At 29.8% G+C, this 26,670-nt stretch overlaps 1 protein-coding gene across 1 annotated transcript in view; it reads right to left on the bottom strand.

Moving 5' to 3' along the window:
• The window catches only part of LOC142340872 (uncharacterized), an 82,598-nt gene extending 56,266 nt beyond the window's left edge, over positions 1–26,332 (bottom strand). The window contains exon 1 of the mRNA XM_075391628.1: positions 25,878–26,332. Coding sequence (XP_075247743.1) covers positions 25,878–25,998 — 121 coding nt within the window. The 5' untranslated portion in view covers positions 25,999–26,332. The remainder of the gene's footprint in view (positions 1–25,877) is intronic.
• Positions 26,333–26,670: the final 338 nt, after the last annotated feature.

Below are 26,670 nucleotides of genomic sequence, written 5' to 3'. Positions count from 1 at the left end.
ATGTACAAGTCCTGGAGAAAAATTTGTTTAGGAAAAGTTGTTCCATTAGTGAAAACTAACACAAATATACTTTAAAAACATCAATTTTGCTCATAAAACAGTTGTATGAGTCATCGAAGGTCAATTGCACATCATTTTTTCCTCTTGATGTACAAGTCCTGGAGAAAAATTTGTTAAGGTAAAGTTCTTCCATTAGTGAAAACTAACACAAATATACTTTAAAAACATCAATTTTGCTCATATAACAATTGTTTGAGTCATCAAAGTTCAATTGCACATCATTTTTTCCCTCTTAATGTACAAGTCCTGGAGAAAAATTTGTTTAGGAAAAGTTGTTCCATTAGTAAAAACTAACACAAATATACTTTAAAAAACATCAATTTTGCTCAGATAACATATGTATGAGTCATCAAAGTCAATTGCACATCATTTTTTGCCTCTTAATGTACAAGTCCTTGAGAAAAATTTCTTAAGGAAAAGTTCTTCCATTAGTGAAAACTAACACAAATATACTTTAAAAACATCAATTTTGCTCATATAACATTTGTTTGAGTCATCAAAGGTCAACTGTACATCATTTTTTTCTTCTTAATGTACAAGTCATAGAGAAAAATTTCTTAAGGAAAAGTTGTTCCATTAGTAAAAACTAACACAAAATTAATTTACAAAACATCAATTTTGCTCACATAACATATATATGAGTCGTCAAAGGTCAATTGAGCATCATTTTATTTCCTCTTGATGTACAAGTCCTGGAGAAAATTTTTTTAGGGACAAGCTGTTCCATTAGTGAAAACTAACACAAATATACTTTAAAAAACATCAATTTTGCTCAGATAACATATGTATGAGTCATCAAAGTCAATTGCACATCATTTTTTGCCTCTTAATGTACAAGTCCTAGAGAAAAATATCTTAAGGAAAAGTTCTTCCATTAGTGAAAACTAACACAAATATACTTTAAAAACATCAATTTTGCTCATATAACATTTGTTTGAGTCATCAAAGTTCAATTGCACATCATTTTTTTCCTCTTAATGTACAAGTCCTGGAGAAAAATTTGTTTAGGAAAAGTTGTTCCATTAGTGAAAACTAACACAAATATTCTTTAAAAAACATCAATTTTGCTCATATAACAGTTGTATGAGTCATCGAAGGTCAATTGCACATCATTTTTTTCCTCTTGATGTACAATCCTGGAGAAAAATTTGTTAAGGAAAAGTTCTTCCATTAGTGAAAACTAACAGAAATATACTTTAAAAAACATCAATTTTGATCATATAACATTTGTATGAGTCATCAAAGGTCAATTGCACATCATTTTTTTCCCTGTTAATGTACAAGACCTAGAGAAAAATTTCATCAGGAAAAGTTGTTCCATTAGTGAAAACTTACACGAAAACTATTTTAAAAAACATCAGTTATGCCCATATAACATATGTAGAGTCATCAAAGGTCAATTGCAAATCAATTTTTCTTCTTAATGTACAAGTCCTGGAGAAAAATTTGTTAAGGAAAAGTTCTTCCATTAGTGAAAACTAACACAAATATACTTTAAAAAACATCAATTTTGCTTTTATAACATATATTTGAGTCATCAAATGTCAATTGTCAATCATTTTTTCCCTCTTAATGTACAAGTCCTAGATAAAAATTTCTTAAGGACAAGTTGTTCCATTAGTGAAAACAAACAGAAAACTATTTTAAAAAACATCAGTTATGCCCATATAACATATGTAGAGTCATCAAAGGTCACTTGCACATCATTTTTTCTTCTTAATGTACAATTCCGGGAGAAAAATTTCTTAGGAAAAAGTTGTTCCATTAGTGAAAACTAACACAAAACTATTTTAAAAAACATCAATTTTGCTCACATAACATATACATGAGTCATCAAAGGTCAACTGTACATCGTTTTTTCCCTCCTAATGTTTAAGTCCTAGAGACAAATATCTCAAGAAAAAGTTGTCCCATTAATGAAAACTAACACAAACTACTTTGAAAAACATCAATTTTGCTCAACTAACATATATATGAGTCATCAAATGTCAATTGTAGATCATTTTTTCCCTCTTAATGTACAAGTCCTAGAGAAAAATTTGTTAAGGAAAAGTTGTCCCATTAGTGAAAACTAACACAAAACTACTTTAAAAAACATCAATTTTGCTCACATAACATATATAAGTCATCAAAGGTCAATTGTACATCATTTTTTTCCTCTTAGTGTACAATTCCTAGAGAAAGAGAAAATTTTCATAAGAAAAAGTTGTTCCATTAGTGAAAACTAACACGAAAAAACTTTAAAACACATCAATTTTGCTCTTATAACATATATATGAGTCATCAAAGGTCAATTGTACATCATCTTTTCCCTCTTAGTGTACAAGTCCTAGAGAAAAATTTCTTCAGGAAAAGCTGTTCCATTAGTGAAAACTAACACAAATATATTTTAAAAAAACATCAATTTTGATCATATAACATTTGTATGAGTCATCAAAGGTCAATTGCACATCATTTTTTTCCTGTTAATGTACAAGTCCTAGATAAAAATTTCTTAAGAAAAAGTTGTTCCATTAGTGAAAACTAACACGAAAAAACTTTAAAACACATCAATTTTGCTCTTATAACATATATATGAGTCATCAAAGGTCAATTGTACATCATCTTTTCCCTCTTAGTGTACAAGTCCTAGAGAAAAATTTCTTCAGGAAAAGCTGTTCCATTAGTGAAAACTAACACAAATAGACTTTAAAAAACATCAATTTTGCTCACATAATATATGTATGAGTCATCAAAGGTCAATTGCACATCATTTTTTTCCTGTTAATGTACAAGACCTAGAGAAAAATTTCATCAGGAAAAGTTGTTCAATTAGTAAAAACTAACACGAAAAAACTTTAAAACACATCAATTTTGCTTTTATAACATATATTTGAGTCATCAAAGGTCAATTGTAAATCATTTTTTCCCTCTTAATGTACAAGTCCTAGATAAAAATTTTTTAAGGAAAAGTTCTTCCATTAGTGAAAACTAACACAAATATATTTTAAAAAAACATCAATTTTGATCATATAACATTTGTATGAGTCATCAAAGGTCAATTGCACATCATTTTTTTCCTGTTAATGTACAAGTCCTAGATAAAAATTTCTTAAGGAAAAGTTGTTCCATTAGTTAAAACTAACACGAAAAAACTTTAAAACACATCAATTTTGCTCTTATAACATATATATGAGTCATCAAAGGTCAATTGTAAATCATTTTTTCCTCTTAATGTACAAGTTCTAGAGAAAAATTTCTGAAGGAGAAGTGGTTCCATTAGTGAAAACTAACACAAAACTAATTTGAAAAACATCAATTTTGCTCTTATAACATATATATGAGTCATCAAAGGTCAATTGTACATCATCTTTTCCCTCTTAGTGTACAAGTCCTAGAGAAAAATTTTCTAAGGAAAAGTTGATCCATTAGTGAAAACTAACACGAAAAAACTTTAAAACACATCAATTTTGCTCTTATAACATATATATGAGTCATCAAAGGTCAATTGTAAATCATTTTTTCCTCTTAATGTACAAGTTCTAGAGAAAAATTTCTTAAGGAGAAGTGGTTCCATTAGTGAAAACTAACACAAAACTACTTTGAAAAACATCAATTTTGCTCTTATAACATATATATGAGTCATCAAAGGTCAATTGTACATCATCTTTTCCCTCTTAGTGTACAAATCCTAGAGAAAAATTTTATAAGGAAAAGTTGTTCCATTAGTGAAAACTAACACAAAACTACTTTTAAAAACATCCATTTTGCTCACATAACATGTATATGAGTAATCAAATGTCACTTGTACATCATCTTTTCCCTCTTAGTGTACAAGTCCTAGAGAAAAATTTCTTCAGGAAAAGCTGTTCCATTAGTGAAAACTTACACAAAACCACTTTGAAAAACATCAATTTGGCTCTTATAGCATATGCATGAGTCATGAAATGTCATTTGAACATCATTTTTCCCTCTTAATGTACAAGTCCTAGAGACAATTTTCTCAAGGAAAAGTTGTCCCATTAATGAAAACTAACACAAAACTTCTTTGAAAAACATCAATTTGGCTCTTATAGCATATGCATGAGTCATGAAATGTCATTTGAACACACAAATATACTTTAAAAACATCAATTTTGCTCATATAACATTTGTTTGAGTCATCAAAGGTCAACTGTACATCATTTTTTTCTTCTTAATGTACAAGTCATAGAGAAAAATTTCTTAAGGAAAAGTTGTTCCATTAGTAAAAACTAACACAAAATTAATTTACAAAACATCAATTTTGCTCACATAACATATATATGAGTCGTCAAAGGTCAATTGAGCATCATTTTATTTCCTCTTGATGTACAAGTCCTGGAGAAAATTTTTTTAGGGACAAGCTGTTCCATTAGTGAAAACTAACACAAATATACTTTAAAAAACATCAATTTTGCTCAGATAACATATGTATGAGTCATCAAAGTCAATTGCACATCATTTTTTGCCTCTTAATGTACAAGTCCTAGAGAAAAATATCTTAAGGAAAAGTTCTTCCATTAGTGAAAACTAACACAAATATACTTTAAAAACATCAATTTTGCTCATATAACATTTGTTTGAGTCATCAAAGTTCAATTGCACATCATTTTTTTCCTCTTAATGTACAAGTCCTGGAGAAAAATTTGTTTAGGAAAAGTTGTTCCATTAGTGAAAACTAACACAAATATTCTTTAAAAAACATCAATTTTGCTCATATAACAGTTGTATGAGTCATCGAAGGTCAATTGCACATCATTTTTTTCCTCTTGATGTACAATCCTGGAGAAAAATTTGTTAAGGAAAAGTTCTTCCATTAGTGAAAACTAACAGAAATATACTTTAAAAAACATCAATTTTGATCATATAACATTTGTATGAGTCATCAAAGGTCAATTGCACATCATTTTTTTCCCTGTTAATGTACAAGACCTAGAGAAAAATTTCATCAGGAAAAGTTGTTCCATTAGTGAAAACTTACACGAAAACTATTTTAAAAAACATCAGTTATGCCCATATAACATATGTAGAGTCATCAAAGGTCAATTGCAAATCAATTTTTCTTCTTAATGTACAAGTCCTGGAGAAAAATTTGTTAAGGAAAAGTTCTTCCATTAGTGAAAACTAACACAAATATACTTTAAAAAACATCAATTTTGCTTTTATAACATATATTTGAGTCATCAAATGTCAATTGTCAATCATTTTTTCCCTCTTAATGTACAAGTCCTAGATAAAAATTTCTTAAGGACAAGTTGTTCCATTAGTGAAAACAAACAGAAAACTATTTTAAAAAACATCAGTTATGCCCATATAACATATGTAGAGTCATCAAAGGTCACTTGCACATCATTTTTTCTTCTTAATGTACAATTCCGGGAGAAAAATTTCTTAGGAAAAAGTTGTTCCATTAGTGAAAACTAACACAAAACTATTTTAAAAAACATCAATTTTGCTCACATAACATATACATGAGTCATCAAAGGTCAACTGTACATCGTTTTTTCCCTCCTAATGTTTAAGTCCTAGAGACAAATATCTCAAGAAAAAGTTGTCCCATTAATGAAAACTAACACAAACTACTTTGAAAAACATCAATTTTGCTCAACTAACATATATATGAGTCATCAAATGTCAATTGTAGATCATTTTTTCCCTCTTAATGTACAAGTCCTAGAGAAAAATTTGTTAAGGAAAAGTTGTCCCATTAGTGAAAACTAACACAAAACTACTTTAAAAAACATCAATTTTGCTCACATAACATATATAAGTCATCAAAGGTCAATTGTACATCATTTTTTTCCTCTTAGTGTACAATTCCTAGAGAAAGAGAAAATTTTCATAAGAAAAAGTTGTTCCATTAGTGAAAACTAACACGAAAAAACTTTAAAACACATCAATTTTGCTCTTATAACATATATATGAGTCATCAAAGGTCAATTGTACATCATCTTTTCCCTCTTAGTGTACAAGTCCTAGAGAAAAATTTCTTCAGGAAAAGCTGTTCCATTAGTGAAAACTAACACAAATATATTTTAAAAAAACATCAATTTTGATCATATAACATTTGTATGAATCATCAAAGGTCAATTGCACATCATTTTTTTCCTGTTAATGTACAAGTCCTAGATAAAAATTTCTTAAGAAAAAGTTGTTCCATTAGTGAAAACTAACACGAAAAAACTTTAAAACACATCAATTTTGCTCTTATAACATATATATGAGTCATCAAAGGTCAATTGTACATCATCTTTTCCCTCTTAGTGTACAAGTCCTAGAGAAAAATTTCTTCAGGAAAAGCTGTTCCATTAGTGAAAACTAACACAAATAGACTTTAAAAAACATCAATTTTGCTCACATAATATATGTATGAGTCATCAAAGGTCAATTGCACATCATTTTTTTCCTGTTAATGTACAAGACCTAGAGAAAAATTTCATCAGGAAAAGTTGTTCAATTAGTAAAAACTAACACGAAAAAACTTTAAAACACATCAATTTTGCTTTTATAACATATATTTGAGTCATCAAAGGTCAATTGTAAATCATTTTTTCCCTCTTAATGTACAAGTCCTAGATAAAAATTTTTTAAGGAAAAGTTCTTCCATTAGTGAAAACTAACACAAATATATTTTAAAAAAACATCAATTTTGATCATATAACATTTGTATGAGTCATCAAAGGTCAATTGCACATCATTTTTTTCCTGTTAATGTACAAGTCCTAGATAAAAATTTCTTAAGGAAAAGTTGTTCCATTAGTTAAAACTAACACGAAAAAACTTTAAAACACATCAATTTTGCTCTTATAACATATATATGAGTCATCAAAGGTCAATTGTAAATCATTTTTTCCTCTTAATGTACAAGTTCTAGAGAAAAATTTCTGAAGGAGAAGTGGTTCCATTAGTGAAAACTAACACAAAACTAATTTGAAAAACATCAATTTTGCTCTTATAACATATATATGAGTCATCAAAGGTCAATTGTACATCATCTTTTCCCTCTTAGTGTACAAGTCCTAGAGAAAAATTTTCTAAGGAAAAGTTGATCCATTAGTGAAAACTAACACGAAAAAACTTTAAAACACATCAATTTTGCTCTTATAACATATATATGAGTCATCAAAGGTCAATTGTAAATCATTTTTTCCTCTTAATGTACAAGTTCTAGAGAAAAATTTCTTAAGGAGAAGTGGTTCCATTAGTGAAAACTAACACAAAACTACTTTGAAAAACATCAATTTTGCTCTTATAACATATATATGAGTCATCAAAGGTCAATTGTACATCATCTTTTCCCTCTTAGTGTACAAATCCTAGAGAAAAATTTTATAAGGAAAAGTTGTTCCATTAGTGAAAACTAACACAAAACTACTTTTAAAAACATCCATTTTGCTCACATAACATGTATATGAGTAATCAAATGTCACTTGTACATCATCTTTTCCCTCTTAGTGTACAAGTCCTAGAGAAAAATTTCTTCAGGAAAAGCTGTTCCATTAGTGAAAACTTACACAAAACCACTTTGAAAAACATCAATTTGGCTCTTATAGCATATGCATTAGTCATGAAATGTCATTTGAACATCATTTTTCCCTCTTAATGTACAAGTCCTAGAGACAATTTTCTCAAGGAAAAGTTGTCCCAATAATGAAAACTAACACAAAACTTCTTTGAAAAACATCAATTTGGCTCTTATAGCATATGCATGAGTCATGAAATGTCATTTGAACATCATTTTTCCCTCTTAATGTACAAGTCCTAGAGACAATTTTCTCAAGGAAAAGTTGTCCCATTAATGAAAACTAACACAAAACTTTTTGAAAAACATCAATTTTGCTCAACTAACATATATAGAGGTCATCAAATGTCAATTGTAGATCATTTTTTCCCTCTTAATGTACAAGTCCTAGAGAAAAATTTCTAAAGGAAAAGTTGTTCCATTAGTGAAAACTAACACAAAACTACTTTGAAAAATATCAATTTTGCTCTTATAACATATATATGAGTCATCAAAGGTCAATTGTACATCATCTTTTCCCTCTTAGTGTACAAGTCCTAGAGAAAAATTTTCCAAGGAAAAGTTGATCCATTAGTGAAAACTAACACGAAAAAACTTTAAAACACATCAATTTTGCTCTTATAACATATATATGAGTCATCAAAGGTCAATTGTAAATCATTTTTTCCTTTTAATGTACAAGTTCTAGAGAAAAATTTCTTAAGGAGAAGTGGTTCCATTAGTGAAAACTAACACAAAACTACTTTGAAAAACATCAATTTTGCTCTTATAACATATATATGAGTCATCAAAGGTCAATTGTACATCATCTTTTCCCTCTTAGTGTACAAATCCTAGAATAAAATTTTATAAGGAAAAGTTGTTCCATTAGTGAAAACTAACACAAAACTACTTTTAAAAACATCCATTTTGCTCACATAACATGTATATGAGTCGTCAAATGTCACTTGTGCATCATCTTTTCCCTCTTAGTGTACAAGTCCTACAGAAAAATTTCTTCAGGAAAAGTTGTTCCATTAGTGAAAACTTACACAAAACCACTTTGAAAAACATCAATTTGGCTTTTATAGCATATGCATGAGTCATGAAATGTCATTTGAACATCATTTTTCCCTCTTAATGTACAAGTCCTAGAGACAATTTTCTCAAGGAAAAGTTGTCCCATTAATGAAAACTAACACAAAACTTCTTTGAAAAACATCAATTTTGCTCAACTAACATATATAGGAGTCATCAAATGTCAATTGTAGATCATTTTTTCCCTCTTAATGTACAAGTCCTAGAGAAAAATTTCTAAAGGAAAAGTTGTCCCATTAGTGAAAACTAACACAAAACTACTTTAAAAAACATCAATTTTGCTCACATAACATATATAAGTCATCAAAGGTCAATTGTACATCATTTTTTTCCTCTTAGTGTACAATTCCTAGAGAAAGAGAAAATTTTCATAAGAAAAAGTTGTTCCATTAGTGAAAACTAACACGAAAAAACTTTAAAACACATCAATTTTGCTCTTATAACATATATATGAGTCATCAAAGGTCAATTGTACATCATCTTTTCCCTCTTAGTGTACAAGTCCTAGAGAAAAATTTCTTCAGGAAAAGCTGTTCCATTAGTGAAAACTTACACAAAACCACTTTGAAAAACATCAATTTGGCTCTTATAGCATATGCATGAGTCATGAAATGTCATTTGAACATAATTTTTACCTCTTAATGTACAAGTCCTAGAGACAAATTTCTCAAGGAAAAGTTGTCCCATTAATGAAAAATAACACAAAACTTCTTTGAAAAACATCAATTTTGCTCAACTAACATATATAGGAGTCATCAAATGTCAATTGTACATCATTTTTTTCCTCTTAATGTACAAGTCCTAGAGAAAAATTTTTAAAGGAAAAGTTGTCCCATTAGTGAAAACTAACACAAAACTTCTTTGAAAAACATCAATTTTGATCACATAACATATATAAGTCATCAAAGGTCAATTGTACATCATTTTTTTCCTCTTAATGTACAAGTCATAGAGAAAAATTTCTTAAGGTAAAGTTGTTCCACTAGTGAAAACTAACACAAAACTACTTTGAGAAATATCAATTTTGCACTTATAACATATGTATGAGTCATCAAAGATCAATTGTAAATCATTTTTTTCCTCTTAAGGTACAATTCCTAGAGAAAATTTTCATAAGGAAAAGTTGTTCCATTAGTGAAAACTAACACGAAAAAACTTCAAAACACATCAATTTTGCTCTTATAACATATATATGAGTCATCAAAGGTCAGTTGTAAATCATTTTTTCCTCTTAATGTACAAGTTCTAGAGAAAAATTTCTTAAGGAAAAGCTGTTCCATTAGTGAAAACTTACACAAAACCACTTTGAAAAACATCAATTTTGCTCTTATAGCATATGTATGAGTCATGAAATGTCATTTGAACATCATTTTTCCCTCTTAATGTACAAGTCCTAGAGAAAAATTTCTAAAGGAAAAGTTGTTCCATTAGTGAAAACTAACACAAAACTACTTTGAAAAATATCAATTTTGCTCACCTAGCCTATATATGAGTAATCAAATGTTAATTGTACATCATTTTTCCCTCTTAAATAATGTACAATTCCTAGAGATAAACTCCCTAAGGAAAAGTTGTTCCATTAATGAAAAATATATGTGTCATCAAAGGTATATTGAACATCTTTTATCCTTTCTCAATGTACAACTCCCAAAATATTTTGTTCAGGAAAAGCTGTTCCATAATCTAAACTAACAGAACATTTCTCTCAAAATTATCAGTTTTGCTCATACAATGTATATCTGAGTCATCAAAATTAGAAATTTTAAGTTAAATTGTTATTTAACATATGTTGACAAATGAGTCATCAAACGTCTGTTTGTGTCACTTTTTTTTCTTATGGTACAAGTCCCAGAGAATGAAATTTCTTTAGTAAAATTTATTTCATTATTTACAGTTAACATAATTACTTTAGAAGAATGTTGATTTTGCACACATAAAGCATATAGGAGTGACCAAAGGTCACTTGTACATCATTTTTATCCACATAATGTACGAGTCAAAGAGAAAAATCTCTTAAGTAACAGTTGTTTCATAAATTAATTAAAAAAAAACAACTGTACATCATTTTTTCTTCTGAATGTATTTGTAACAGTGAAAAACTTTAATAGAAAAAGCTATTTCATAGGTCAATTTTGGCACAAAATCATTTCAACGACTAATCATGCTTAGATAGAGCAATTGTGAGTCTTCAGAAGTCAATTGTACAATTTTTTAACGAGTGATACAACATAGTTCACTTAGTGAGAGTTATTTTACAGGTGAAATAAAAATAAATTCATTCAAAATTTCATGACAATCGTGCTCCTACACTAAGAATTAAAAATGAGTGGTTATTTGTGTGGCTTTTTCTGTCCAACTAATGATGCAAATCTTACTTTTTAAAAATACTTTGATAGATGAAATGTTAAAGAGAAGACTTAGAAAAATAACTGATTATGCTCCTATAATTTCTTTTGTCATAAGAAATCAATTGCAAATCTTTTTAGGTATCTTTGTGCGCATGTGAAACAGCAAAATATACTTGATGAAAGTTTTTCTTCAGGTGAAATCCTAAAAAATGTAATTTGTTTAAGTTTGTTGGTCATGAACTATATATGAGTCATCGGATGCCAATTTTTACATTTTTTAAGATGTTTTAATATCCAATTAAAAAACCAAAGTGTGCTGAAAGAACGAGGTTTTATAGGTAAATTTATTTGAATGTCTCAAAAATGCATCTATTTTATGCTCAAACTCACTCAAATATTTTAATCCTGAGAGGTTCATGGTAAACTTTTATTCCTTTTAGTGAACAAGTATTGCAGCAAAGCTTACTGAGGGGACCTTGTTTAATATGTGTACACTCGGCCAAAATTTTTTTAAAATGTGTTAGTTTTGAAGCTCATTCATTATGTATGAGTTATCAGAGGTCAATTGTACATCTTTTTATACCTCTCAAAGTTTGTGCGAAATAACAAAGTTTATTTAAAGAATGTTTCTTTGCAGGTTTACATGTGAAGAATAATCTTTTAGACAGCGTTACTATCACAAACCTACACTGTTTAGATGTTGGCTAAGGTTAATTTTTTTTCTGTCTCTTTATCTTCTACTGCTAAAAAATTAACTTTAATTAATAATAAAATTTTCTCAAGTGAAACTAGACAAAATTTTTCAATTATGCGTCAATATCATTTTTCAATCATTTTGAGTTTTTGAGTTTTTCACTACTGCACATTTTTTGTCTCCTAATGTATATGTAATGCAACAAAGTTTACTCCATGAAATTGTTATAAAGGTGAAAATTTGAACGAAAAACGTCCAAGGTGTATCAATCTCATATCTCTACCCTATTACACCCTTTGTTAGTCATCTGATGTTTTTTTCTATATGTCTTAATATACAAGTAATGCAAAAAAAATTTCTAAAATGAGCGTTTTGAAATAATTTGGTATGCAAACAAAAAATTCTTAGAAGGAGCATCACTCATACAACTAAACTACATACGGGTTGACGGAAGCATTTATTCAACTTTCTTCAACTCCTAATGTACAAACAGTACAGCAATATTTTCTCACTGTTAAGTGTTTCATGCAATGCTGCTAATAATTTTGCTATGTAACTTATGGCTTACTCACTGCTTATGAGTCATCAGAAGTAGTCTGCAATCCATTTCTTTATATTTCTCAATGTTCATGTAAGGCGACAGATTCTATTGTATCAAAGTTGTTTTATAGGTAAAAGCTTAAACATAAGTCTTCATAAATGCACCAATTTCATAATCAAACACTTATTATGTGGTATCAGAGGTAAGTTGTTTATCATTTCATATCTCCTAAAAAAACAAGCAAAACAGCAATTTTATTTTTTGATAGACATTGTTTTAAAGTAAGGATCAAAACAACACATGCTTTGTCTGTCTGGTTAATCGAGTGCTCAAAGAACACCAATACAGATGTCAAAAATTTCAGGTTTTGGAGCAAAGATTACCTACTAGAAAACACAAAGCTGCTTAAAAAAGCAAGAAATTAAAATTTTTAGCTCTTTTAAATAATGAGCTTAGAGACATGTACTTTTAGTTAAAACGGTTCGAAAAGGCATGTTCCTTGGGAAAAATCCGTGTGTCTTCGGCGCGCAGTAGTGTACTACCAACTGTCATCCTGCGCGCCAAAAACACGGATTTTTCGCAAGGAACATATCCTATCGAACCGTTTTAACTAATTGTACATGTCTCTAAGCTTATAATCTAAAAGGGCTATAAAATGTTAATTTTTTTGCTATTTTAAGCAGCTTTGTGTTTTCTAATAGGTAATCTTTGCTCCAAAACCTGAAATTTTTGACATCTGTATTGGTGTTCTTTGAGCACTCGATTAACCAGACAGACAAAGCATGTGTTGTTTTGATCCTTACTTCAAAACCATGTTTATCAAAAAACAAAAATGCTGTTTCGCTTGTTTTTTAGGAGATATGAAATAATATACAACTTTTCTCTGATACCACATAATAAGTGTTTGATTATGAAATTGGTGCATTGATGAAGACTTATGTTTAAGCTTTTACCTATAAAACAACTTTGATACAATAGAATCTGTTGCATTACATGAACATTGAGAGATATAAAGAAATGGATTACAGACGACTTCTGATTACTCATAAGCAGTGAGTAAGCCTGAAGTTACACAACAAAATTGTTAGCAGCATTGCATGAAACACTTAACAGTGACAGAATATTGCTGTACCTTTTGTACATTAGGAGTTGAAGAAATTTTAATAAATGCTTCCGTCAACCCGTATGTAGTTTAGTTGTATGAGTGATGCTCCTTCTAAGAATTTTTTGTTTGCATACCAAATTATTTCAAAACGCTCATTTTAAAAAAAAATTTTTGCATTACTTGTACATTAAGAGATATAGAAAAAAACATCAGATGACTAACGAAGGGTGTAATTGGGTAGAGATATGAGATTGATACACCTTGGAAGATTTTCGTTCAAATTTTCACCTATATAACAATTTCATGGAGTAAAATTTGTTGAATTACCTATACATTAGGAGACAAAAAAATCTACAGTAGGCCTCTAAGGACACTTAATGATTGAAGAATGATATTGACGCATAATTGAAAAATTTTGTCTAGTTTCACTTGAGAAAATTTTATTATTAAGTAAAGTTAATATTTTACCAGTAGAAGATAAAGAGACACACAACTCTTCTATCTTCTTCTATAAAGAAGATAGAAGACAAAGAGAAAAACACATAAAAAACTCATACAAAATGAATGAGCTTCAAAATTAACACATTTTGAAAAATTTTTGGCCGTGTGTACACATATGAAACAAGATCCACTCAGTAAGCTTTGCTGCAATACTTGTTCATTAAAAGAAAAAAAGTTTACCATGAACCTCTCAGGATTAAAATATTGAGTTTGAGCATATAATTGATACGTTTTTGAGACTTTCAAATATATTTACCTATAAAACCTCTTTCTTTCAGCACACTTTAGTTTTTTAATTGGATAGTAAAACATCTTAAAAAATGTAAAAATTGGCATCCGATGACTCATATATAGTTCATGACCAACAAACTTAAACAAATTACAATTTTTTAGGATTTAACCTAAAGAAAATCTTTCATCAAGTATATTTTGCTGTTACACATGCGCACAAAGAGACCTAAAAAGATTTGCAATTGATTTCTTATGACGAAAGAAATTATAAGAGCATAATCAGTTATTTTTCCAAGTCTTCTTTTTAACATTTCATCTATCAAACAGTTTTCAAAAAGTAAGATTTGCATCATTAGTTAGACAGAAAAAGATTCAAGCCAAACAAATAACCACTCATTACTCATTCTCAGTGTAAGAGCACGATTGTCATGAAATTTTGAATGAATTTAATTTATTTCACCTGTAAAACAACTCTCACTAAGTGAACTATATTGTATTACTCGTTAAAAAAATTGTACAATTGACTTCTGAAGACTCACAATTGCTCTATCTAAGCATGATTAGTCGTTGAAGGGTGTCAATTTTGACCTATAAAATAGCTTTTACTTTTAAAATTTTTCACTGTGACAAGTACATTCATAAGAAAAAATTATGTACAGTTGATTTTTTAATTTTTTTTTGAAACAACTGTTACTTAAGGGATTTTTCTCTCTGACTCGTACATTATGTGGATAAAAATGATGTACAAGTGACCTTTGGTCACTCGTATATACTTTATGTGTGCAAAATCAACATTCTCTTATAGTAATTATGTTAACTGTAAATGATGAAATAAATTTTACTAAAGAAATTTCATTCTCTGGGACTTGTACCATAAGAAAAAAATAATAGATACAAACAGACGTTTGATGACTCATTTGTCATCATATGTCATTTAACAACTATACTTAAAATTTATTTTTGATGACTCATATATACATTTTATGAGCAAAACTGATAGTTTTGAGAGAAATTTTCTGTTAGTTTAGTTTATGGAACAGCTTTTCCTGAACAAAACATTTTGGGAGTTGTACATTGAGAAGGGAGAAATGATGTTCAATTTACCTTTAATGACACATATCTATGTTATTTGAGCAAAAATTGAAATTTTTAAGGCAATTTTCCTTAGTTTCCATTAATGGAAAAACTTTTCCTTAAGAAGTTTATCTCTAGGACTTGTACTTTAAGACGGAAAAACGATGTACAATTGACTTTTGATTACTCATATAAATGCTATGTGAGCAGAATTGACATTTTTTAGAGTAGTTTTGTGTTAGTTTTGACTAATCGAACAACTTTTCCTTTAGAAATTTTTCTCTAGGACATGTACATTAAGAGGGAAAAAATGATGTTCAAATGACATTTGATGACTCATGCATATGTTATAGGAGCAAAACTGATGTTTTTCAAAGTAGTTTTGTGTTAGTTTTCACGAATGGAACAGCTTCTTAAAAAATTTTTCTCTAGAACTTGTACTTTAAGAGGAAAAAAATGATGTACAATTGACCTTTGATGACTCATAAATTTGTTATGTGAGCTAAATTGATGTTTTTCAAAGTAGTTTTGTGTAAGTTTCTACCAATTGAACAGCTTTTCCTTAAGAAATTTTTCTCAAGGACTTGTACACTAAGAGGGAAAAGATGATGTACAGTTGACATTTGATGACTCCTATATATGTTATGTGAGCAAAAATGATGTTTTTCAAAGTAGTTTTGTGTTAGTTTTCTTTAATGGAACAACTTTTCCTTAAGAAATTTTTCTCTAGGACTTGTACATTAAGAGGGAAAAAATGATGTACAGTTGACCTTTGATGACTCATGTATACGTTATGTGAGCAAAATTGATGTTTTTTAAAGCAGTTTTGTTTTAGTTTTCAATAATGGAACAACTTTTCCTTAAGAAATTTTTATCTTGGAATTGTATATTAAGAGGAAAAAAATGATGTACAATTGATTTTGATGACTCCTATATTTGTTATGTGAGCAAAATTTTTTTTTTTTCAACGTAGTTTTGTGTTAGTTTTCACTAATGAAACAACTTTTCCTTGAGAAATTTTTCTCTAGGACTTGTACATTAAGAGGGAAAAAATGATGTACAGTTGACCTTTGATGACTCATGTATATGTTATATGAGCAAAATTGATGTTTTTTAAAGTATTTTTGTTTTAGTTTTCAATAATGGAACAACTTTTCCTAAAAAATTTTTATCTTGGATTTGTACATTAAGAGGAAAAAAATGATGTACAATTGATTTTGATGGCTCCTATATATGTTATGTGAGCAAAAATGATTTTTTTTCAAGGTAGTTTTGTGTTAGTTTTCACTAATGGAACAACTTTTCCTTGAGAAATTTTTCTCCAGGACTTGTACATTAAGAGGGAAAAAATGATGTACAGTTGACCTTTGATGACTCATGTATATGTTATGTGAGCAAAATTGATGTTTTTTAAAGTATTTTTGTTTTAGTTTTCAATAATGGAACAACTTTTCCTTGAGAAATTTTTATCTCTGAAATGTACATTAAGAGGGAAAAAATGATGTACAATTGATTTTGATGACTCCTATATTTGTTATGTGAGCTAAATTGATGTTTTTCAAAGTAGTTTTGTGTAAGTTTCTACTAATGGAACAGCTTTTCCTTAAGAAATTTTTCTCAAGGACTTGTACACTAAGAGGGAAAAGATGATGTACAGTTGACATTTGATGACTCATATGCATGTTATGTGAGCAAAATTGATGTTTTTAAAAGTTTTTTTGTGTAAGTTTTCACTAATGGAACAGCTTTTCCGTATGAAATTTTTCTCTAGGACTTGTACATTAGGAGGGAAAAAATGATGTACAATTGAACTTTGATGACTCATATATATGTTATGTTAGCAAAATTGATGTTTTTTAAAGTAGTTTTGTGTTAGTTTTCACTAATGGAACAACTTTTCCTTAAGAAGTTTTTCTCTAGGACTTGTACATTAAGAGGAAAAAATGATGTACAATTGACATTTGATGACTCCTATATATGTTATGTGAGCAAAAATGATGTTTTTCAAAGTAGTTTTGTGTTAGTTTTCTTTATTGGAACAACTTTTCCTTAAGAAATTTTTCTCTAGGACTTGTACATTAAGAGGGAAAAATGATGTACAGTTGACCTTTGATGACTCATGTATACGTTATGTGAGCAAAATTGATGTTTTTTAAAGCAGTTTTGTTTTAGTTTTCAATAATGGAACAACTTTTCCTTAAGAAATTTTTATCTTGGAATTGTACATTAAGAGGAAAAAAATGATGTACAATTGATTTTGATGACTCCTATATTTGTTATGTGAGCAAAATTGATTTTTTTCAAGGTAGTTTTGTGTTAGTTTTCACTAATGAAACAACTCTCCCTTGAGAAATTTTTCTCTAGGACTTGAACATTAAGAGGGAAAAAATGATGTACAGTTGACCTTTGATGACTCATGTATATGTTATATGAGCAAAATTGATGTTTTTTAAATTATTTTTGTTTTAGTTTTCAATAATGGAACAACTTTTCCTTAAGAAATTTTTATCTTGGAATTGTATAATAAGAGGAAAAAAATGATGTACAATTGATTTTGATGACTCCTATATTTGTTATGTGAGCAAAATTGATTTTTTTCAAGGTAGTTTTGTGTTAGTTTTGACTAATGAAACAACTTTTCCTTGAGAAATTTTTCTCTAGGACTTGTACATTAAGAGGGAAAAAATGATGTACAGTTGACCTTTGATGACTCATGTATATGTTATATGAGCAAAATTGATGTTTTTTAAAGTAATTTTGTTTTAGTTTTCAATAATGGAACAACTTTTCCTTAAGAAATATTTATCTTGGAATTGTACATTAAGAGGAAAAAAATGATGTACAATTGATTTTGATGACTCTTATATATGTTATGTGAGCAAAATTGATTTTTTTTCAAGGTAGTTTTGTGTTAGTTTTCACTAATGGAACAACTTTTCCTTGAGAAATTTTTCTCTAGGACTTCTACATTAAGAGGGAAAAAATGATGTACAGTTGACCTTTGATGACTCATGTATATGTTATGTGAGCAAAATTGATGTTTTTTAAAGTGTTTTTGTTTTAGTTTTCAATAATAGAACAACTTTTCCTTAAGAAATTTTTATCTCTGAAATGTACATTAAGAGGAAAAAAATGATGTACAATTGATTTTGATGACTCCCATATATGTTATGTGAGCAAAAATGGTTTTTTCAAGGTAGTTTTGTGTTAGTTTTCACTAATGGAACAATTAGGACGTGTACATTACGAGGAAAAAATGACATACAATTGACTTTTGATGACTCATATATATGCTATAAGAGCAAAATTGATGTTTTTTAAAGTTTTTTGTGTTAGTTTGCATTAATGGAACAGCTTTTCCTTAAGAAATTTTTCTCTAGGACTTGTACATTTAGAGGAAAAAAATGATGTACAATTAACCTTTGTTGAATCATATATATGTTATGTGAGCAAAATTGATGTTTTTTTAAGTAGTTTTGTGTTAGTTTTCACTAATGGAACAACTTTTCCTTAAGAATTTTTTCTCTAGGACCTGTACATTTAGAGGGAAAAAAATGATGTACAATTGACATTTGATGACTCATATATACATTATAAGAGCAAAATTGATGTTTTTAAAATTAGTTTTGTGTAAGTTTTCACTAATGGAACAACTTTTCCTTAAGAAATTTTTCTCTAGGACTTGTACATTAAGAGGGAAAAAATGATGTACAATTGACCTCTGATGACTCATATAAATTTTATGTGAGCAAAATTGATGTTTTTAAAGTAGTTTTGTGTTAGTTTTCACTAATGGAACAACTTTTCCTTATGAAATTTTTCTCTGGGACTTGTACACTAAGAGAGAAAAAGATGATGTATAATTGACCTTTGATGACTCATACATTTGTTATAAGAGCAAAATTGATGTTTTTCAAAGTAGTTTTGTGTTAGTTTTCACTAATGGAACAAACTTTCCTTCAGAAATTTTTCTCTAGGACTTGTACATTAAGAGGGAAAAAATGATGTACAATTGACCTCTGATGACTCATATAAATTTTTTGTGAGCAAAATTGATGTTTTTAAAGTAGTTTTGTGTTAGTTTTTACTAATGGAACAACTTTTCCTTAGGAAATTTCTCTCTAGGACTTGTACATTAAGAGGAAAAAAATGATGTACAATTGACCTTTGATGACTCCTATATATGTTATGTGAGCAAAATTGATGTTTTTTAAAGTAGTTTTGTGTTAGTTTTCTTTAATGGAACAACTTTTACTTAAGAAATTTTTCTCTCGGACTTGTACATTAAGAGGAAAAAAATGATGTACAATTGACATTTAATGACTCCTATATATGTTATGTGAGCAAAATTGGTTTTTTTGAAGTAGTTTTGTGTTAGTTTTCACTAATGGAACAATTTTTCCCTAAAAGATTTTTCTCTAGAACTTGATTAAGAGGGAAAAAATGACGTACAATTGACCTTTGATGACTCATATATATGCTATAAGAGCAAAATTGACGTTTCAAAGTAGTTTCGTGTTTGTTTTTAAAGTAGTTTCAAATTTCACATATGACAGGTCATAAATTTTATGTGATACAATCTTAACAACTAAATATGTGTCTTAATTATTTGCTAATTGACCAATCTCAGCTCCTCGCCCATAAAACAAAGAGCAAACTTCTTGCTGATGATTGAAGATGCTACTTTTTAACTATTATGATGTTCCGACTACCTTGCATTGATCCGAGTTATCTAGGTTGAAATGATGGAAGAGCTACACGGAGATAAAAGACATTTTTTAACTTACTTTCCACAAATTTTCTTTTTTGAACCACTCCACTTGCCTAGGGATTCTTGATGCGCTCTGATGATAGATAAACAAAATGCTGTTCCTCTGGTTTCCAGATGTTGTCCTTTCTTTGCTTCCTTATGCCAATTTGTTTTTGATGCGCTCGGAATTCAAACAAGTTTTTTTTTCGTTTTTTGTGTCCTCATGCTCTCTGCAACCAAAGTGACAAAATGTTGTTCCACCTAACTGTTCTACTTGACACCACTCGTTTTTCTGATAGATACCTCAAAACTAAAAAAAGATGTTTCTATACTTTTCGGACTCCTCATGGACTTTATTTTGACTTCTTAGTATCACTTCAAACGATGAATTCTTTTCAAATGATGAATTAATCTGATTTAAAATGCGGGGGGTAGAAGTTACTCTCAACTTGTGTTCTATCTAATCGACGATTGTCTTCCCTGTCAAAAACCACTGACATTTGCTGGACAAAATAACAATTAATGAGGTCAGAGTTTCAGTAGATTAATATCTGTCAGGATGCTTTCTTGTTCCTTTTTCGCATAAACTCTATTGAAGAATCGTTAACTTCCTTTTATCGTGTTCAAACTTGTTGTTTTCGGATACGAATTTCGTCAAAACGTAATACGTCTGAATCAAATGGTAGGTTGTGAAATAAATGAATGGTAAGTCTATTAATAGTCTGAACGAGACGAGTTCGGGTTTGAGTTTGAGTTTGTGTTCTAAAAATAGCCCTTAGGTAATATTTTCATCAGAATGTAGAACGCTTCAAACCCAGACGTTTCACATGTAGTTAAAAATATTATCTTCAACGTGAGACTGCATACATAATATCAATATAGATTATTCATATTAGACACCCAGATTTCTGATACTAAGCAAAATCAATCATGACAGATGGGATTTATAGCCCGCAGGCATTTCTCGTGCATACAAACAGTATTCTCCAGTGTGAAAATATCCCTTATAAACATACAATCCTGTGCACTTCAAAATTGCGTAAACAGGAATTAAGCCTGCCTTAGCAATACCTTTATATAGTTCAATCACATTAGACGCCCCGACTGCGGAAAAGTTTTCACTGGATTTATAGCCCTTAGGCATTTGCCGGGTATACAAACAGTATTCTCCACAGTGTGTTAGTTTTCTGTATAAACTTTCAATACTTTGTGCTTCAAAATGGATTAAAGGTAAGTCCATTATATATTTAGGCAACAATCCTAACATACAGGGAACAATTGCCAGGAACTTTCCATCCGCGCGCATGATCGAACATGTTTGTGGAAAAATAGCCAAAAAGTGTCATAGGGTGTACTGGTTTCTTTCTACTATCATCAAAACAAATTTGTATAGTATAGATTAAAAGTATAGGTTCACAGTATTGTTCCTGTCAGGTAATTCTGTTTTCTAACGAGTAAATTTTTTTCTTTTGATTATAGGCAAAATTTAATTTACAAAAGATTGTTAAAGTAATCAGAGTATTAAAAAAGCTCTTATTCAATCAAATAAAAAGATGTCATGAAGAAATGTTATGAACTAACCTAAATGTTTCTCACGTTTTTTTTGTTTGAAAGATATAGTTCAAATGCATTATAACCATTATTTTAAATTTAGACCAGATGTAGTGATAAAATGCTTGTTAGGTGACCAAATAAGTTAAAAACTTCAGGATCATTAGACATTTTGAGAAGTTGCAAAAATAAAATAGTTTTCCCAGACATTATTTTTCAATAAGATAGCGCTTCTGTGCGTAAACCAGAGATTTTTGAGCATTTTCTCGAAAGAACAGATTTCAATGCATTGCCGGCATAATTTTTGAATGTGCAAAAGGTAAAATTTGCGCAATTTTCTTGCAGCTATGAAGAAATCCATACTACGTTTTTTTTTGAAAAATTTAGAAAAATCCAGGTTCGATGCCGAATCGAATGGTTAACCTGTAAGAAATTGCAAGTTTCCTGCAAGATATTACAAGGCGATGCATCTCCTTGCAAGTTTTTTTTCCAAAAACTTACAAGCTCTTACAAGTTAACCATTCGTTACAAGTTCTTTCAAGTTAACCATTCGACAAACAAGGCTTTACAAGTTAACCATTCGACTTACACTTACAAGTAACTTACAAATTAACCGCGCGCACACACACACGCACACACACACTAAACCGTAAAAAACGTTGCAAGACATGAATGTAAACAAATGTTTGGAAAATTTAGAATCTGGAAAAGTGCGAATTGAAATTTTAAAAAAGGACATAAAAATGAAGCGCCACTAAATTATTTTAAGAAAATGCTGACAGTTGGATTTAGAAATTCAACCAAAGTCAGTATTTTGGGAAGATTTTTGAAAAAGAAATCGCGAGGAAGCTAATTGAGAACTACTTTTTTTAAATGTAATTGCAAAAGGATCTCTCTTAAATTGATAAAATTAAAAAAATAACCATTTTGTCTGCTCAGGTTGAATTGTATTATATTATCCAAGCAGAGCAACTAACTCTCACGTGCTTTCTACAGTAAATGATTGAAAGTTAAATTGAATTAACCAATAAGAGTTGTGCTCGACCGCAACGAATTTTCAAGAATCTTACAAGTTAGCCATTTGTCTTGCAAGGTCTTACAAACTAATCGTTCGACTTACAAGTTCTTACAAGTTAATCATTCGACTTGCAAGTTCTTACAAGTTAACCATTCGGTCTCAATCCGGGATGATAAATTTTAGAACGAAATTGACAGAGATGCCGTGAGAATTAGCATTAATAGACCTAAGAATAGGGAAAAAAAGATTCAAATTGTTTTTGTTTTGGTGTTCCCGACGACGCCTTTTTAAAGAAAAATCTTCAGTTGAACGTTGCTTTTTGGTAACACAGTCTAGATATAAAGCTTAGTTGTTCTGACCCACTTTAGTGGGGGAGGAACTATATACTCAAATTTTTTTGTTCAGACAATTTTGGCCGATCGATATAATCATTGTAGAGAGATGTGAGTGGTATCATTGAAAAGCTCGTCCAGTGTAGAACGCGGAATTAAAAAACTTTTTCAATTTTCCGTTTTGACAGGGAGTTATCGAGATTTCATGTTTTGTAAACATTTGACGTAATTCAGCTGTTTTTATTCACATTTTCGCTATTTTTGACATAATTTTTGTAAATTTCGCTAAAGTTTGTTCAAATTTTTCGCTGTAGTGTCGTTGATTTTATCTCTAAAGATGAATGAGGGTTGCTGAATTCTTCGAGCCGAGTTTTCGGGCAAGAATTTTTGCTAAATTTTTCAAACGTCGACTTTTTTCGAGGCCAATTTTGTTTTCTTAGCCCAATTATTTTAACTCTGCTGGAAGTAGATACCTTAAAACTGCGGCCATATTCTTCTTAAGCTGAAAAAAAGCTGGTTCTTTATCCGCTGGATTTGAAATTCTTCTGGATCTATTATTTCGCTAGTTTTTTGCAATATAAAACTCGATAACTATTCAAAATGCATTTTTGTTTTTCACGAACTGAAAATTTTGTTGAAAAAGTGATCTATTTCGCAACCATTTGAACAAATGAGTGTTTTGTTAGACCTGCAGTAACATCGGGGTTGATCTTGATCTCGCCATGGATCCTTACGAAATTTTTTTAAGATTTAGATTATAATGGAGCGCGACTTTTTTTCAAAATATTACCACTATGTAAATGTTTTTTATGTAAGCTTCTTTTCTACGTACAACTACTTCAAATCAGGGCTAAATGAATGGCAGACACTAATTTTAAAAAACGAAGCCCAACGAGATTATATTACGGTTTCCGAATAAGCTCATGATTTTTATGGCTCTGACGAACTGTTTTCCTAAAAACTTTACTTCTTGGATTTTGATTTCATTTGTTATCTTTTTTGTATTCCAAAGACTGATTGTACCCTGTCTAAGATCCAATTAACTTTTAGGAGGTAGAAATGAATTTAGAAATTTCTTTCAGTTTTTTTCTAACGTTTGAATATAATTGTTTAAAGAAAACATCGGTTTATTTTGAACTTTGCCACAATTTTAATCTTATTTATCTCAATTTCGGGCGCAATCTCATTAGATACAAGAAGAAACTGATTTTTTTGGGTTATAACTTAATGTTCGTAATGGTTTTATGTTCAACTAATGGTCTCTTTCTTCTTACTATGCGTTTTCAAGTCTTTATTTTTGAGCATAGTTGAATATTCTATAAGTTTATTTTGTTTCCTTGTCAACTTATCACATTATTGACGAGCCCATTTGAAAGAAAGCATAGTAGAAAAATGCACAGCGTTGGAAAAAAAGCATATCTTGGTATGTTAATTGTTTTAGCTATATAGTTAAAGCTTTTGGGTTGAGACACAGTTAGCTCGCAAAATTTAACTGCTTTTTTTATTTTTGCTAATGCTTGTCTTTTTTTGTTGTCGTACGCCATATAACTGTTAACGATAGGCCTCAATTGCTTCCCCAGGACTTATAACTCAACCTAGTTACAGCTTTTAGTTTATAGCTGTTTTAATGACTTTAAAATTGAACTAAGAAGAAATTTTTTTTAACTTTGAAAATTTTGCTTTCATTTTTGCAACCATGTAACTCAATCGCACTAATTAGAAGTCTCAATTAAATTTGTTGATTTACACACTTTTTGCGCTGGGTTATACGTTGTGGCCTATTGCTTCGACAATTAATTTCACAAAAAAGTTTTAGAGATTTCTACACAGTTGAACTTTTCTTTTGCGTTTCTTTTTGTTGTCATATCCTCGTAGTCCTTCTATAAGGAGCGCTCTTTGATAATAGAATGAAAAAGTGACAATTTACAGTATGATTTAATAATTATAGTGCCTTGAATAGTGTGATCTCGTAAAGTTTTTGAAGTTTTCTCTTCTTTATATATTTGCTGTTGTTTTGTGGGGTCGTGATTTAGTCTCGTTATAAACCAGCCCATTTGCCTTCCTGAGGTATCGCAACTTTTTCCATCGCTATTTGTTGAAATTTCAAGTCTGCTAAGATTTTTTGGAAATATTTGTTTTCAAAAACATTTGGGTTTTTGAGCTGCGTCATTTTTTCAAATAGTTTTTCGGTCGATTTGTAGCTACGTCTCTGTAAACACAGGTCACAACCCGTTTCCGGTGAACTATAACTTGATCTCTATAACAGTTTTGTTTTCAGACAATTGTTTATTGGCCTTGTTAATACTGTTACTACGAGATTTCTTTAAGTATTTGAGATTTTTTATATTTGCATATTTTTAATTTATGTACAAAGCATTTTTGTTTTGTTTTTAATTTGTAACACTAATCGTAGGTTCCATTGGCTTCGAAATTTCGTACAATTATATATTGGATAATTATTCGTCTCAATTGCTTCCTATGGAGATATAAATGAACATTTTAGGGAATTCAGTTGATATCTAATGGCATTAGTAACGGTAAAATTGATTGCTTTCAAAAATGGAAACGTATTTTTGAACTTCTCACCTCTTTGCTTTGCTCTTTTTATCAACCTGTTAACAAGTCGCATTGACGATAGGTCTCATATCTTTTCTAATGAAGTATAGGTTCAATTTTTTCGTTTAGGTTTTATCTGATGCGAGTTTGATTTTGATATGGTTTTATTTATTATAGCCATCAAGTGTTGGTCGTAAATAATGTTTTTTGTTTGATATTTATTACTGTCCTTTCTTGTAGTCCTATTATCAACAACGTTCATCGGCCCTTTAAGTTGGCATTATTGTATTCCATTGGTTGTTTATTTAACGATATGTATGTTGTTGAAGGTTTTCTAACTCTTCATCATTTGGTAGCCAATTAACTCAAGAATATGGATCAGCGGGGTCGGAACATTATGTGCGTGCGCAAATTACCGAGCCTCCTTGTTGAGATAAGTATTATGAAAGAAAGTAGCCTATTTTAAAACAATAAATTTCAAATTGATTTCGAATAGTTTTTTACATTTTTTACTAACCTTTTATCCAGAAGTTATATGCCAACAAGACCATGCAGACAATAACAATCGGACGCATAAGCAATCTCCTTAATCTGTAGCGTGAAATCATTTTTTCTTCCACTTGAAATTGTTTAATCATTAAAAGGTTTATGAGAATAATATGCCGAAATTATTTTGAAACGGTACAAAATGGTTTAATATTTCGGTACCGTTTTTAAGAGATATTTAACACTGGACGTTAAAAATGTAATTTATCACAAATTTTCATACAGTAAAGGGCTGAAAAACAATAGCAGCTATCTCTCTTTTGTTTCGGAGACTGCATTTTATGAGTGGAGATTGAGAGCGAGAAACAAAAACACATTAAGTTCCCATCTGTTTATTTTTTAATCGAATAATCTGCGCTAAAAATGAATACACCGGCACCATAAACGAATTAAATTTTCAAGACAAGAGTCAAACATGAACTGCGCTGTGCTTAATGTTCATGTTTTATAAATGTTTTCGTTTCAACGCAGTAAAAACAGTTTGAAAACGAAAGTGTAAATGGCCTACATTGTCAATTCTTCTGGCTTAGCATATAAGAAAACCGAAACGTACAGCAGCATTACTAATCAGATGTTTTGCGTGACCTCTGCGTAATATAGTTGCAGTGTAACTCAGCTGAAAATGGTGGCTACAGAGCGATTGTTAATACAAAAATTAATCACCAGCGCAGCAGAAGTTGCTATACATATACTTTCTACAATCGAGATCGCCGATTCTTCGCAAGTGTTTCGGGAAACAAGACCTTTGAACAAGGTTTTTAGCA

Source organism: Convolutriloba macropyga, chromosome 6 (genome assembly GCF_964194025.1).
Source record: "Convolutriloba macropyga chromosome 6, txConMacr16.3, whole genome shotgun sequence".
Lineage (NCBI taxonomy): Eukaryota > Metazoa > Xenacoelomorpha > Acoela > Convolutidae > Convolutriloba > Convolutriloba macropyga.
This window is presented reverse-complemented; position numbering and strand designations above follow the sequence as displayed.